The sequence below is a fragment of the Heliconius melpomene genome, chromosome 2, assembly GCF_056956725.1.
Source record: "Heliconius melpomene rosina isolate 202511_hmr_F chromosome 2, ASM5695672v1, whole genome shotgun sequence".
In the NCBI taxonomy this organism is placed as follows: domain Eukaryota; kingdom Metazoa; phylum Arthropoda; class Insecta; order Lepidoptera; family Nymphalidae; genus Heliconius; species Heliconius melpomene.
The window spans coordinates 1,735,305-1,749,945 of record NC_140390.1 but is presented as its reverse complement, the minus strand read 5'-3'; the positions used below and the strand labels follow the sequence as shown (position 1 = coordinate 1,749,945).

General features: G+C 31.8%; 2 protein-coding genes across 2 annotated transcripts; one reads left to right on the top strand and one right to left on the bottom strand.

Annotated features, from left to right (window-relative positions):
• Nucleotides 1-1,845: 1,845 nt before the first annotated feature.
• p53 (transcription factor p53) lies at nt 1,846-8,721 on the top strand. The gene is made up of 8 exons (XM_085202262.1): nt 1,846-1,854; nt 3,118-3,195; nt 4,208-4,259; nt 4,803-4,901; nt 5,352-5,532; nt 6,295-6,517; nt 7,168-7,417; nt 7,731-8,721. Exons 2-8 carry the CDS (start codon nt 3,131-3,133, stop codon nt 7,902-7,904), a joined length of 1,044 nt encoding a protein of 347 aa, XP_085058388.1. The 5' UTR covers nt 1,846-1,854; nt 3,118-3,130; the 3' UTR covers nt 7,905-8,721.
• Nucleotides 8,722-13,343: 4,622 nt separating this feature from the next.
• On the bottom strand, nt 13,344-14,304 carry LOC146540279 (peptidyl-tRNA hydrolase 2, mitochondrial-like). The gene is made up of 2 exons (XM_085202235.1): nt 14,003-14,304; nt 13,344-13,799 (listed from the first exon to the last, which is right to left on the bottom strand). The coding sequence occupies exons 1-2, from the start codon at nt 14,120-14,122 to the stop codon at nt 13,434-13,436; spliced, it is 486 nt and encodes a 161-aa protein (XP_085058361.1). The 5' UTR covers nt 14,123-14,304; the 3' UTR covers nt 13,344-13,433.
• Between the last annotated feature and the right edge of the window lie 337 nt (nt 14,305-14,641).

Sequence of the window (14,641 nt, the reverse complement as noted above, 5' to 3'; positions counted from 1 at the left end):
GTCCGACCGGTTCTTTTATACGGCAGCGAATGTTGGCCAGCACTATCTCGGCACACTCTGGAGCTTCACGTCACGGAAATGAAGATGCTGAGGTGGATGTGCGGCGTAACGCGGTCTGACCGCATACGCAACACATTCATTAGAGGGAGTCTTGGGGTCCGTGACGTAGCGGATAAGCTCCAAGAGCGTCGCTTGAGATGGTTTGGCCATGTTACGCGCCGGCCTAAGAACTATGTCGGACGCAAGTGCCTTGCTATACTAGTTCCTGGGGCGCGACCTCCCGGACGCCCAAGGAAGCGCTGGTTGGATGTCGTGATGCAGGACATGAGAGCCAATGGTCTAACCACCGAGGACGCAAAAGATCGTGCAAAGTGGAATAGGTTAAGTAGGAAGGCAGACCCTGGTAATAGCCGGAATTAATGCCAGGAAGAAGAAGAAGTTAGATTTAATTTTTCGTTAACATACCTAATTTCTTTCGTATAACATCAGAGGTATAAGACCCAAAATTAAATTTTTAAATTTTTACATCTCTTAAAGGCGTTTAATAAAAATATATAATTTTACATGTCTATTTAGTTAATTCCTCATCCGGTTTGATATTAATAAATTGTGGACGATAAAATTGTAAGTGTAATTAGATAATTAAACGAAATTCGCCTGATCCAATTGCAGATATTATTTAAAATTGCAGGAAATATATCACTATTTTAATAATCATAACATATTATATTTTACATTGTTATTTAAATTATCTGTATTTTTAAAATTGTTATAATTATTCATCTACTAATCCATGGTGGCGAAGGGGGAGAGCATTTGTCCGTAGACACAATGGTTATGAGCAGTGGCGGACTAACCCCGTCGGAGGCCCGGGGCGGTATCGTTGAATGAGGCCCCCCAAGCATTTATTTATTTGCTTATATTTAAGTTATGATTTTTTTTGTTTATTATTACTCAATAAAAAATTAAATTCCAGTAGTTTGGAATTAATTTTAGTAAATTTAATTTTTATTTACGTACGGACAAAAAAAAAATATTGTCAAAGGGGCAACACTGCTCCGAATGAAATGTAAAAAAAGTAGAGTGGCCGGCCATAGAACTTTAATTTAAAGCAGTTTTTAATTTTCGTTCAAGTACACGAAGTTTTCTTATTTACTTATAATTTTTTAAAATATTTTTGGGAAATTTATTCCTCGTTCGTTACAAATTAAATGGGTAGCTAAAAATTAGTTCTTGTTTTTTGTCCGGCGAACTTCTTCGGGGCATCTCTTGTCTTTTGTTTTTATAGGGATCTTTATTTTGAGAAAAAAATATTAATTCGTACTTCAGTGTGTTTACAATTTATAAACAAACGAAGTGAGTTTAATTCATTGGTTTTTTTAGTTTTTACAAGTATTTTTTAAAACTTGAGTCCTATATGTGTCCTGTATCTGTCTTGAGTACAATTTAAATCGTGTAGTATTCTTGATAAATAAAATAAATAAACAAATATATTATTTATTTATATGTATAACTTTATTAATGCGCTACTGTATATTTGTATTTGAAGAACAAATTCTTATGTTATTTATTTTCATTTTTATGATGAAATCTCAATTCCTATATATGGAGGATATGTGAAGATTTACTTACATCTAAACGACTTTTTAATACAATAATATTTTTGGTAATATATTTTGTTAATAATTTATAATTAATACATACTACGATAAAATTTAAAGAATTTATCTTAATTGACCTATCTGCATGATGTTTTTCTTTTCTGATATTTTCTAATATATTAAAGGTTTTAGTAGTATAAAGCTTTTTATTCCTTATCTTTATATTAATAAAGATAATATAAGAAGCATTTATTTAACTTTATTATTGATATTATTGACTTAGTTTATTATATATTATATAATATTTAATTATATTTCATAATATTTGCACCAAGACATTGTCCCCTTTCTCCTCATTACAATTTATCCGTAATGTTTCAAAGGTTGTTTGGTAGAGATTGCTTAAAGCAATAAATATAATATAAATAAAATATAAATAAATTGTTGTTCTTTCTATATATTTCTTTTATGTGTGCAATAAAGTATATTCTATTCTATTCTATTCTATTCTATCTTTTGTACTTCAGTAAAGCAACATATTGCACCATTACCACAGCTTAAATTTAACTTTAACAGAAGGAGAGAGCTTTTTGTTAAATATACTTACATAAATAGAATACTTAGAATATACCAATAAATCATGTAAAGCCTAGTATTATTAATAATATATGGTAGGATAAAATTTAAAGAATTTATCTTAACCTATATCTGCATGGTGTTTTCTTCTCTGATATTTGCTAATACACTATAGCTTTTATTAGTATACAGCACCATATTAATATTTTTTTGTATAAATCGGCATTTGAGCAAGTTTCCTCTCTTATTCATTATTTTTTAAGTTTATTTAATGTTTTGCATTTTTATATAAAACTTACATATTTATCTTAACAGGTTTTTGCTTTTGTACATTCATTTCTGTGCTTATGTTACTATCAGATAAATCCACATTATTATAACCATTCAACAAAGTGATATAAATAAATGGTTATTGAATTTTTAAATTGTTTCTTCTCATTTGATATAACATTCCTATATCTGTATTCCACTATTGTAAAATTAATTTTGTTTATTTCAGTAACATACTTGTTATGTCATTTGGGAACTGAATTCAAGTCATAGTTGTATTTAATATTAAATTGGTTAATCTAATAGCTTGTCTCTATGTATAAGGGAAATGTACATAATTTTAAATTGATTTTTTTAAATCTTTTGTTCTAAAGTGATATTTAAAATGCAATAGCAAAAATAAAACATTTTTCATAGCTTTAAGGTAACCAAATTAGAATTTTACAGGAGAAGGAAACTATTTTTTTAAATATATTTATATAAACATACCATTAAATCATGTTTTACTATGAAACAATCATTCTGTGGTAAAATTAAAAAAATGTTTATAATCCATTTAAATCTTATTATTTCTATTTATTTACATATTTACATATACATCTAAATGTTATTTATGTATACTACTTTGTATCTAGTATAAACATTAATATAACTTTATTTTTTATTGTAGAACATCAGCCATTATGTTTAAATATGAACCAGAATGTATTGAATCTAATGGACTTGAGATAAATATGGAACTTGATTTGTAAGTATTAATTTACCTGTCTATATTTACAAACTAACAAAAAAATCAACAACAAAAAAACAATCAGCTTTACACTGTATCCCGCACACGGGAGGGTAGGCAAAGGGAACCTAGTGTTAAGACAATCTGTTCCCCACTTTCTGCCGAATTCTGGAGGCATTGAGTGTTGAGTGGCAGAACTCAACTGACTGACTGACTTATATTAAATATTTAATACAATACCTAGCAATCAACCTAATTAATAATATTCTCATTCTATTTCAGTAAAACTTGAATTTACCAAATGTTTCTGCAATTTTTTTCTTTAGATATTTCAAAATAATTATGTCAGAACTGAATTCCATAACCGAAGGTATTTATTCATGTTGTCTAAGTTAATAAGTACAATGTAAATGTCCTAATTTGCTATAAGAAACTACAGAAATAACATTTTTTAACTTGTTAATTGCCAATTAACAATTAATGACTTAATTAATTTACAATTAATTTTTATTTCCGTACAAGTAAATGATTACATGTTAATAATATTATGATTTCGATTAAAAATTGTCCGAACTCTGCAGCAGGTGTGTGTGGGCAATAGTGTTAAGAAGTTCTGAGAGTTATCTTATATTTTTTAATTTACATTTTAACAAAACACTAGAGCCAAATTGCTTAGAACTAAACATAATTATTAATCATTAGATATTTAATTTCTAAGAGAATCTGGATGCTTGGGGATTACCTTTCTCTTTCTATTTAAATTATGTTATTTTTATACTTATTACCATTTGAGCCTTTCGTTCCTTTGTACCTTACCATATTCAGAATGATTCTACTAGACACTGGTGTCTCCTTCAATGTATTTACCTCAAAGGAATTTATGATATGCCAAATCTAGCTCAGGCTGAGATATTTTAACAAAATAATCAGAGATTTTGGGTTTCTTAGATAAATATTAAACATGGATTATCTCTTTCTCTCTTCAAATTTAAATTAATGCTGTAAATATTTTTTTTCCTCCTTTTTTCAGTTGTGACATGAATTTTAACCCTACACATTTGGACCCCGTGAAATTTGTGCCTGTAAGTATATATATATTATGAATTATTAGTTTTAGACAACAGAATGCTTAAAAATAAAAAAATAAAAATAAACATACAGTCTAATTGATAACCTCCTTTTCTTACAGAAGTCAGTTAAAACTGAAAGATAAACCCAAAATCATAATTAAGCTATATATTTAGAAGACTTGTCTAATACGAAATTGGACAATTTAAATTATATATTAAATTGCAAGATTCGCTGTTTACAATGTTTTGTTTTGCTATATTTTTAAATATTCGTCTTTTTTATCTTAAATGAAAATTTTAAATAATTCTTTACCCCGAGTGGGACTCGAACCTATAACCTTCGCGCTTACAGTCACGCGCTGCGACGGATGTGAATATATTTGAAATTCTTATACACTTGTTGCAACTTATTTATGATATAAGCAGTGATTCACAAGAAGCGCGGGTTCAAATCCTGCTACGATCAAATTTTTATACATTTTCTATCCAATTTATTTGATATTTTCTTAAGTGTGGAATAACACTTTAAAAGTGTTAAATGTTTGTTTATTACAGGTACCTCAAACAGGACCGCCCAGCACAGACACATTAGCGGAATTAAGTAATTTTCGCGTTGAAATCGATGGTTCAAAAACTCATAGACAAAAGTTTTTGGTAAGTTATTATGTATTTTTTTATCATTTTGTACATTCATTATTTTTTATAATTTATTTTTGTTATACTTTAAAATTAGAAAACTGTTTTAAAAATATGGCCTTTATTATTTTTAGGGTTCCGTACCCAAAGGGTAAAATGGGACCCTATTACTAAAACTTCGCTGTTTATCTGTCTGTCACTAGGCTGTATCTAATGAACGGTTCATTACGTAGTAAAAAACAGAACTTAGCCATCGTACTAAAATGCAAGTAAACGATAATGTGTACGACTAACGTGACTATTTTTCGATCGACACAAATTAGGGTAAGAATTGTTTGCCTGGTTTCTGTCGTTTTTTAATCGAATTCAAAAAAGGAGGAACTTTTATTTTTGACAGTTATATTTTTATCGTATTCCTCGATTTCTCCGTGACATGTGAACTTTTGTTTTTAATATTTTAATTTTTAGTACTCTTACAAATGTAACCGCTTGTACGTGAACTCTATGCACAATTTCTCCGTGGGTTTCACTTGGGACACAAGTAAAGTGAGGGTACCCACGTATGTGCGTACTACGGTCGTGTTCGCGGACCCGTCTGATGCCGAGAAGCGCGTTCACACGTGTTTACAACACGTTAAGGACGATAAAGGTTAGTTTTTTTTAAATGTACTTGCTCATAGGCTAAGTGAAGGAATTATAATTTTAAGCTATTTTAAATAATAATAATTATTATGAGGAAATCCGGACAAGAACCAGAATTATCAACATAGCTCAAAGAATTGGTAAGCTGAAGTGTCAACGGGCGGGGCACATTTGTCGTAGAGCCGACGGCCGCTGAGGCAGACGTGTTTTAGAGGGGAGACCCCGTACAAAACGTCCGGTGGGACGACCCCCTGCTAGATAGACCGACGACCTGAACAGGTTGGCGGGAAGCGGATGAGTCCGAAGGGCTGAAGATCGAGTGTAGTGGCGAGAACTGGGATAGGCCTATGTCCAATAGTGAACAATCGATAGCTGTCGATGATGATGATAAATAAACACTTACCTAATGAAATGACATTTTTAATCTTTTCATTTCTCCAATCTAGCTTCTTAATGTAATTCAATCTTCTCCAACGACTGAAAGTGCGACGTTAAGTTCCGATACTCAGCAATGCCTTATCGCAAATGCTGCAATTGGCGCGTGAGTAACAGAATGTTTTAGCAGTAGGTTCCCTCTGCCCAACCTGCTATATGCGGGATACAGCGTGAAGCTGGAACAAAAAAACTTACCTAATTATATTAATAATAATTTATATTTACTAATTAAAAAATAATGCTACAGTTACATGATATTTTTTAACCCCGTAAAGTACAGAGCATTTTGATACTAAAGTAATCTTAATTCCACTAAATATTAATTCCATTCCAGTGACGTCAGAGGCCATAAACTGTAACGTGCTACGGTCCAGCCGCGAGTTAAACGACCCCAACGTGTTCTACTCCGGGAATCCTCACACCAATGACTGGTACTCCGTGGTGGTGCATCTGCCCTTGCCTTCCTCCCACGCGTTTTACTTTGTATGCAAGAATAGCTGCAGCAGCGGCATCAATAGGCGGCCGTTGAATTTGATTTTTACGTTGGAAAATGATTTGTGAGTGTTTCTCTTCTCTTCTTTTTTTTTATGTTGTATCCGGCATGTAAGAGTAGTAAGGGTAGGTAAAGGGAGTATAGTGTTAAGACACTCTGTTTCACGTGTTTCCTCTGAATTCTGGAGGCATTTCTTGTTATACCAGAGCAAAGTAATTAATATATTAAATATGTAATTTCCCCCATTAAACATGCCATTTAACACGCAATGACTAAAGATATCGGTGGAAGTAGGGAACGGAAGTGTCTTAGCTTAGGTTCTCTCTATCTACCCTCTGCTACGTGCGAAAAACAGCGTCAATCTAAAAAAACACAATAATAATTGAAATATTATCTTCTTGCTCAGTGTTGACTTAAATTTTTCCTAAATCCTTGTCTTTAGGAGACCATGTTTTTAAATGTTGATGCTTATAATATCTTCTTAGATACATTGGATAAAGAAACTAAACAGTGAAGACAGTTATGGGTTTGATTCCCACATGAAAAAGTGAATTATTTTAATTTCTTCATTTTGGGAAATTGGGCAGTGCGACATTGGGCAGTGCTTGGGGATCGAAGTGTGACACTAGATTCCCTCTGCCAACCTTGCCATATGCGGGATACAGCGTGAAGCTTTAAAAATAACTAAGGAATAAATATATATTCTTTTAACAGAGGCGACGTATTCGGTCGCCAAATAGTGGGGGTTCGAGTCTGTTCGTGTCCAAAACGCGATATGTTTAGGGACGAGTCCCCAGAAGAACCGAAAAATGGTAAAAGACATTTAAGAGTCGAAGTTCCCGATACTACCAACATTGCCAACGGTATAAATGGTGCAGTTACCTCAAATGTTACCAATACTCCTCGTCGTAAACGTGTTAAAGTAGAAGTGGACGCGTGTGACGCCATAGTGACTATACCTTCGGTAAGTTTTTCTTTTTTATTTTTAGGGTTCCTTACCTCCTAAGGAAAACTGGAACCCTTATAAGAATAGTTTTTTGTCCGTCCATCCGTCCGTCTGTCTGTCTCTCTGTCTGTCGAGATTGCAGATATCAAATTGAAATTCGATTCGAGTCCCTTGATTTCTTGAAAAAAATGTACTTAAGAAAAATGGCTGCTTATATCGAAAATGAAAGCGTATTTCATCACTATATACTTCGAAACATGCTTCACCATTATGCGGGAATCCGACTCGCACTTTTCTAGATTTTTTAAATATGTTTTTCATTTCATTTCAGTTTCAAGTTGTGGGCCCTAGGGCGGCTTTAGCTGGTCTAGAAGTGATGCTCAGTATGATGAAGCAAGCGAAAGATATTAAAAGCAAAAATCATGAAAATGTCGAAGATATTATGACAACAGTTGTGGAAATTGAAAAAATTATAGAGAATATACAGTCTCATAATTCTTTTTAAAAGTGAAATGATTTTCACTTTTAGCGTCATTTTAGTTTTACTAAGGTTTTACTTTTAATTTTTAATTATTATTAATAATAATGTTTCTTTACACAGCAATAATAAATTATAGATAAGTAATAATTATTGAAAATTACTTTGTCTATAATTGAAACTCTTTTAAGATATTCATTATTAGATTAATTATGTGTAACTTTTATATGATTTACATAGTTTTTTTTTTATAAGTGCTAATCTTTTTTCCTTCTTTATTATTTTTTTTACATTACATAATTATATAAAATTTAAAAATTTTGTTTTAAAATGATTAGTGGAGCCGTTTATAAAGTAGTAACTACTTTTTTTTATTTTTTTGCGTTTCTACTGCCATTTGTCTATTGTCATTGTGTAATTATTATTATAATTATAGTCATGTTTTAACATTAAGTTAGCTTTAGGTACTTTATATTTTTAAAGTGGAATTATTTTAAGTTTTTATTATTTTCATTTAAAAACATTAATGCCAGTTGTGGTGCAGGGGCACAAAGTGTGACTGTAAACGCGACTGGTTGCGGGTTTCCATTTCTTCGCTCTGGTATCCACGCAAAGCAGGGTGTTGAGTTCACTCAACAAGCAATGCCTCCAAAATTCAAATATACTAAGGTGATAGTTTCATTCATATTTAGTACTGCATAGTACTAAAGCAAAACTATAAATTTATATAGGTACATTGCGTATAGTATAGGATTTTATTATAAGTGTAAACTTAATTTTTTTAATTACTTATTTTACATAAAATAATAATACATTTTAATTATAATTTCTTGAATCTTAAAAATGCTTAATTATATATTTTAATATTTTTTTTGGTTTTTATAAGATTTCTTTATTTCTTCTGATTATATAAAATCTGTTGTAGCTCAAAACAGAAAACTACCTTACCTTATGGTATTTTACCTTATCTGTAGAAGAAACTAAGTAAAATTCTGCCTATATTCCGCCTAAATTAAATATATTGAATATAGTTTTAGTAAATTTTGTTGGTAATCGGCAAACCAGTGTATATATTCAAATCATCATGTTCATGCTTTTCATGTTTTTAAATTTATTTCTTTACTAGTGGGCCCGGACGCGGCTACGCCCGCGAAAATATAAGCCTAAATAATTAAAATAAGTTAAAAAATAATAATAAGTGGAGATTTATTATTAGAAAAAATATCCGAGTAACCGAAATGAACAAACAAAAAAAGTAAAAGTAACTAAAGGAAATTCTTAATATTAGAAAAAGTACGTAAAGTTTGCCGTGCGCGCGTACTAAACATTGTTCTATATTAAATAATTATTAATTTTTGCGAACAATATTAAATAAAATCTCAAATTATTAAAATTACGATATTTTAAGTGTATAACATCGGTATAGATAACCGAACTGAGATAAATTAATTATAAGCAGCAAATAATTACATAAAATTTAACAGTATTTCGAAAATATATAAAAATTTACAAAACCATCAAAGTCATCTGCCTACTATACCACTCGTAGGCTAGGTCATTCCGCATCAGTGACATCTCCTTAATTATTTATTACAATGTTATACGGTAAACTATAATTTCAATCTAGATGAAATGCTAAAAGTGACTATTATATTTATTTTCATAAGGATGAATATGAAATTATAGAAATCATCAAATTTTTGTTAATGTAAACAAATCTATATCAGCGCGCGCCATTTTGGGTGACGTTTTCTTAAAACAACTAACTTTGTAAATCGTTGCTTAGCAACGGCGGTTGTTATAAACATGGCGGAATAAATTGCATGTCAAATTAATAAGTATTTTAATATATTGATATATATCGAAAATATTACAAATATGAGAAAAAAAGTATCCTATGTTCATCCCGAGACCCTCAAGTATCTCTATATGTGTATTTTATCACAATAGAATTAGCGGTTTGGCCCTGATTGCGTAAAAGACAGACAGACAGACAGAGTTACTTTCGAATTTATAATATAGGTATGGATAATTTCTTTATAAATAGATGTTTATAAAGAAATAAATTTAAAAGCAATGCATCTTATTGTTTATTATTAGGCCAGTATTGGCGCAGGGGCACAAAGTGTAACTAAACGCTACTCGTTGTGGGTTTGTTCACCATTCAACTATATTCACTTTGCTCACTCTGTGAAGCATTTTATTACAAAAACACTTTTAAAACAAGAATGTTAACTGGAATTGTTGTTGCAATTGCAATCTGTGCCTTCTAGAAATGTATGCTCTAAAATATTACTATATTAAAAATATTACCATGACAATATAATGTGCTTTATAATAACTTAAGATATTTTTACATACTAAAAGTATTTCTAAATTGTGGATTTCATTAACAATTTAAACAGGCCTCTTAGAACTACACCTGACTTGTATTGTTATATTATAGTCAAATTATACTAAATATATACATAAATGTGTGCCTGTATGTGTTTCTAAGCTATGTTATTGTTCTGTAGTTTTTGCGTTAAAGTGAAACAAACATCCATCCTTGCACGCTTTCACTTTTAAAATATCAATAAAATATGTAAAATGATAAAACCAAAACAAACATACCAAATGAAATACATATTATATAGTACAGGGTGAGTCATATTGAACTTTCCGATTTCAATAAGGTGTGTATTAAAAACAAAGCGACATGCAGTAAAAATTATTTTATTGTTTGAAAGCACATAACATGCAGTTTTAATTTAGTTGGTTTTAAAAATGATATCCTGTAAATGTCTACCTCCATTGACCACACACTGCTGAAGCCTTTCCCGGAAGTTGTCCATTACTCGTCGAGTCATATTCAGCGGAATAGCATTGATTTCTTCCGTGATTGCAGCCTTCAGTTCATCGATGGTTCGGGGACGATGCGTGTACACCTTTTCACCACACACACCCAGAGAAAGAAATCGCAGGGGGTTAAATCAGGTGATCTCGGCGGCCACCCAACGTCACCTCGCAAAGAAATGAGATGACCGGGAAACATTTGTCGCAGGATTTCCATTGAACGCCTGGATGTATGGGCTGTAGCACCATCTTGTTGGAACCAGATGTTATCGTTGTCATGATTCTGCGTTAATTCCTCCAATTTCGGTTTCAGAAAAGTTTCAAGCATGTCGCAATACCGAGCAGAGGTAACTGTGACGACTTGACCATCTTCTTCAAAAAAATAGGGACCCCACACACCAAACTCTGCAATAGCGCACCACACTGTCACTCGAGGGCTGTGAAGTGGTCGTTCGTGTAGGTTTCGTGGGTTATTCTCAGCCCAGTATCGAAAATTCTGTTTGTTGACAGTTCCGGCGAGGTGAAAATGTGCCTCATCACTGAAGATCAAAACAGCAGTGCGGGGGATCTGCTGAATGTCGCGGCATAAATTTGTTCGTGTGTCTAAGTCTCTAACTGTTAATTCTTGCACTACCTGAATCTTGTATGGGTGAAATTTAAGGTCTCTATGCAGTATTCTGCGGACACTACTGAAAGATAATCCTAGTGAAGCGGCATGTTTCCGAACAGAACGCCGAGGGGATTGTTGAATTGAAGCCCGCACTCTATCCACGTTTTCCGCTGACGTTGACGTCCTAATTCGGCCTTGTGGTCTTGTTTTTAATGCTGATGATGTTGCTCTAAAATTTGATACCCAATTTCTGATTGTTGGTCCAGTGGGAATGGGATCACGTCGACCAATAGCAAAATGTAAACGGAACGCACGCTGTGTTGTGATCACGGAGCCGCCATTTTTAATAAACTCTTCAACTACGAACGCACGATGTTGTCCCGACCAAGCCATTGCTCACACTAAAACTGCATGTCATGGCGCGTCTAATGACACCATCCCCACCCTTCTACTCCTTCCCTTCTTCGTGCAACGTCCTTCCAAAACCGGAAAGTTCAATATGACTCACCCTGTATAATCACAGTGTGGTCGACGAATCGCGACCGCCCTGAAGTTAGCTGTAGTAATGTGGCGCAGATTTGATCTTAGGATTTTTCTTACTTTTAAAGACAACTTTATTAGTGAACAATGAAAACCTAACTTCAGGGAGGCCAAGACTCGTCAACCATAGTGTACCAGATCTCGCATACATAATAATTGTTAAACTTGTTTCTTTACATTTAAACATTAATACATTATTATAAAGTTGCTTTGTTCTTTTCCCGCTATTAAATTGATGGTTGTAGGTTGTTGTCCGCACACTGTGGGAATTATTTTAACTTCCCAATTCTGGCAAGCCAAATTGCGATCGTCTAAATCACGATTTGTTTAAACCTCATAACATATAACATCTCATCATCATCATGGTTAAAAATGCAAAAAAAATAACATGATTAATGGAAGGCCCTAAAGTTGTTGATGTGGGGATTGAAGTGTTCTAAAACTAGGTTTCCTCTGCCTGCTCAAAACAAATAATAAAAACGTATTTAGCAGGTTTATACTCTAAGCGGACGCATTATGTATTTACAAAATATCTGTGATCTGAAATTAGTTTATATTGTTTTAAAACTATATATATAATGTTATATCCATGATTTTTGAATGCCTTTTACTACATCGTCACTACATTTCCTTTTTGTATGTTTTCAATTGAAAGAACAATTTTAGTTTTTCACAACTTGGATATACTTGGAAAGCAAATTTTAAGTTTTTGGGAGGGAATTTAATAAATTATGGAAAAAATAATAAATGTAATTTTTACTTACATTTTTTGCTACTTAAGTGAGCTTAGAAATAAGATCATTATTTGTATTTTCTAAGAATGCAAAATATTTTAAGTTCCCTTTTTTTTGTTTATTTTCATTTTCATCATTTTCGCAACAATGTCTATTAAAAAAAAGTAAAAACAATGTATGGTTTTTAGTAAACATGATATATTGAGTAAATTAACAAAATATAATTTAGATAATTTTTACTTAATATGTCTATTTGTTTATTATGATAGTTTTTTTTCTTTACATTAAGTTTTTTTATTTGATACCATTTACTTTAATATGTTATATAATACATTTTTATAATCGATTTTATTGTTCTTCCAAATTGTGCCTTTAAAATATTAAAGTTCTTTATATAAACATTTATTTTATTGATTTCCTTTTATTATATTTAGGAAAATATTCAGTGTTTTGAATCTAGACTTAGACACTTCTTAATCTCTTGGAAATTGTTTAAGTGCTTATTGAATTATTTGCATTGTGTGAATTATCCATTTTCTAATAATATTTCATATTAAATTAGGAATGGGAAGGGATGTTATATCAGATTAACAAAAAAATATAATTAAAGAACAAATAATTACCCAAAACATTAGCTTTTTTTAAACAAAGCATCTGTTCAAAACTAAAATCAAGGCCCCCCCCTTGAAAATACCCATGTTTGCAGATATTTATGATTAAAATTATTTGCAATAAATGGAAAATTAATTGTAAAATTTCAATAAAACATTTATATTCTTAAATGTATACATAACATAAATGCATATTGTTAAGAGACTTAAAACTATTACATTAGTTTTATAACAATTTCAAGTGTCCTGTCACTTTGTCTATAACACTCTTTGGTGCTGGTCCAATACCTAGTACTGTTATAGAATTAGCGGCTATTTGAGTTCTTCCCGCATCTCTTATTAGTGAAGTAACCAGCCCTAATTTCTTAGCGTTATCTGCTAGTCGTTTAATTTCCTCTACTGAGTCAGTTTTAACGGCTACTTTCGCATGACCTGTCATCTGCCATATTTTCAAACTTTCTGGGTCCCTGCGTAAAGCTTTTTCGTAGGCTCCGACTGCAGCGTGACTGCATTGTGCTGCTATTTTTCCTTTGCCCATGCCAAGGTCTGTTCTTACAACTAAAATTAATTTATATTCGGAATCTGTAGCTAACTGCAAAATAGAAAATATTTCACAAGTAAAAATTTTGAAACAAAGTTCGATTAAAATAGAAAATTTATAACATGAAAATCGATATTACTGTGATATAGTATTTTTCAAAAGAAATGCACTTATGGGATGCTGAATTGTTTATTTGATATTAGTTTATATAAATTGCATACATAACGGGAATGTCATGTATAAGACTAATTTACCTTTTTAGCTGCTTTAACAGTTTTCGAAACTGATCCAAAATGTTTAATTAATGCATACAAAGATATTCCAATGCATATACCGCATCCCAGCCCCGAAAAAAACGATACGTCCAACTGCATCTTTCTTTTCTCCAGAATGATTCCTAATGAAGCCAACAAGGTTATAGAATTTTGATACTAACTTTGAAATACTTTCATAGAAATATATTTAATTTTACGTAAAATTAGATTCATAACCTAAACACGTAAGTTCTGATTTCTGAAGTTTCTGTTTTTTGATTTCTCCTGTCAATGTCAACTGAGACTGGAATGAAATGTTTATTCAACAACGTCAATGTCAAGTTTGACATATAGTGTAGCTGGGGAAAAAAAATAATTATAAAAAAAATATTATTCTCCATACGATCCGCACTCGAGGGAATGAATTATTATTTATTAATATTTTAATTTCTTCGCTTGGCAACAAGGCAAAAACCCGACTCAACACGCAATGCCTCGAAAAATTCGGCGGAAAGTGGAGAATGGAATGTCTGAACACTAGGTTCCCTCTGCCTCTCCTGCCGTACACGGGAACAACGAACAAACAATAAATTTAATTAGACTCTCGCCAACAAACAAATTAGCAAAAAAGTTTTTAAA

Bases quoted from the DNA above. Each gene is read 5' to 3' on its own strand.
- p53 (XM_085202262.1), top strand. From the start codon at position 3,131: ATGTTTAAATATGAACCAGAATGTATTGAATCTAATGGACTTGAGATA. The intron at 4,902-5,351 runs GTAAGTTATTAT...TTTAATTTTTAG, and splicing joins CTCATAGACAAAAGTTTTTG to TACTCTTACAAATGTAACCG. The intron at 7,418-7,730 runs GTAAGTTTTTCT...ATTTCATTTCAG, and splicing joins CCATAGTGACTATACCTTCG to TTTCAAGTTGTGGGCCCTAG.
- LOC146540279 (XM_085202235.1), bottom strand. From the start codon at position 14,122: ATGCAGTTGGACGTATCGTTTTTTTCGGGGCTGGGATGCGGTATATGC. The intron at 13,800-14,002 runs GTAAATTAGTCT...TCTATTTTGCAG, and splicing joins CTGTTAAAGCAGCTAAAAAG to TTAGCTACAGATTCCGAATA.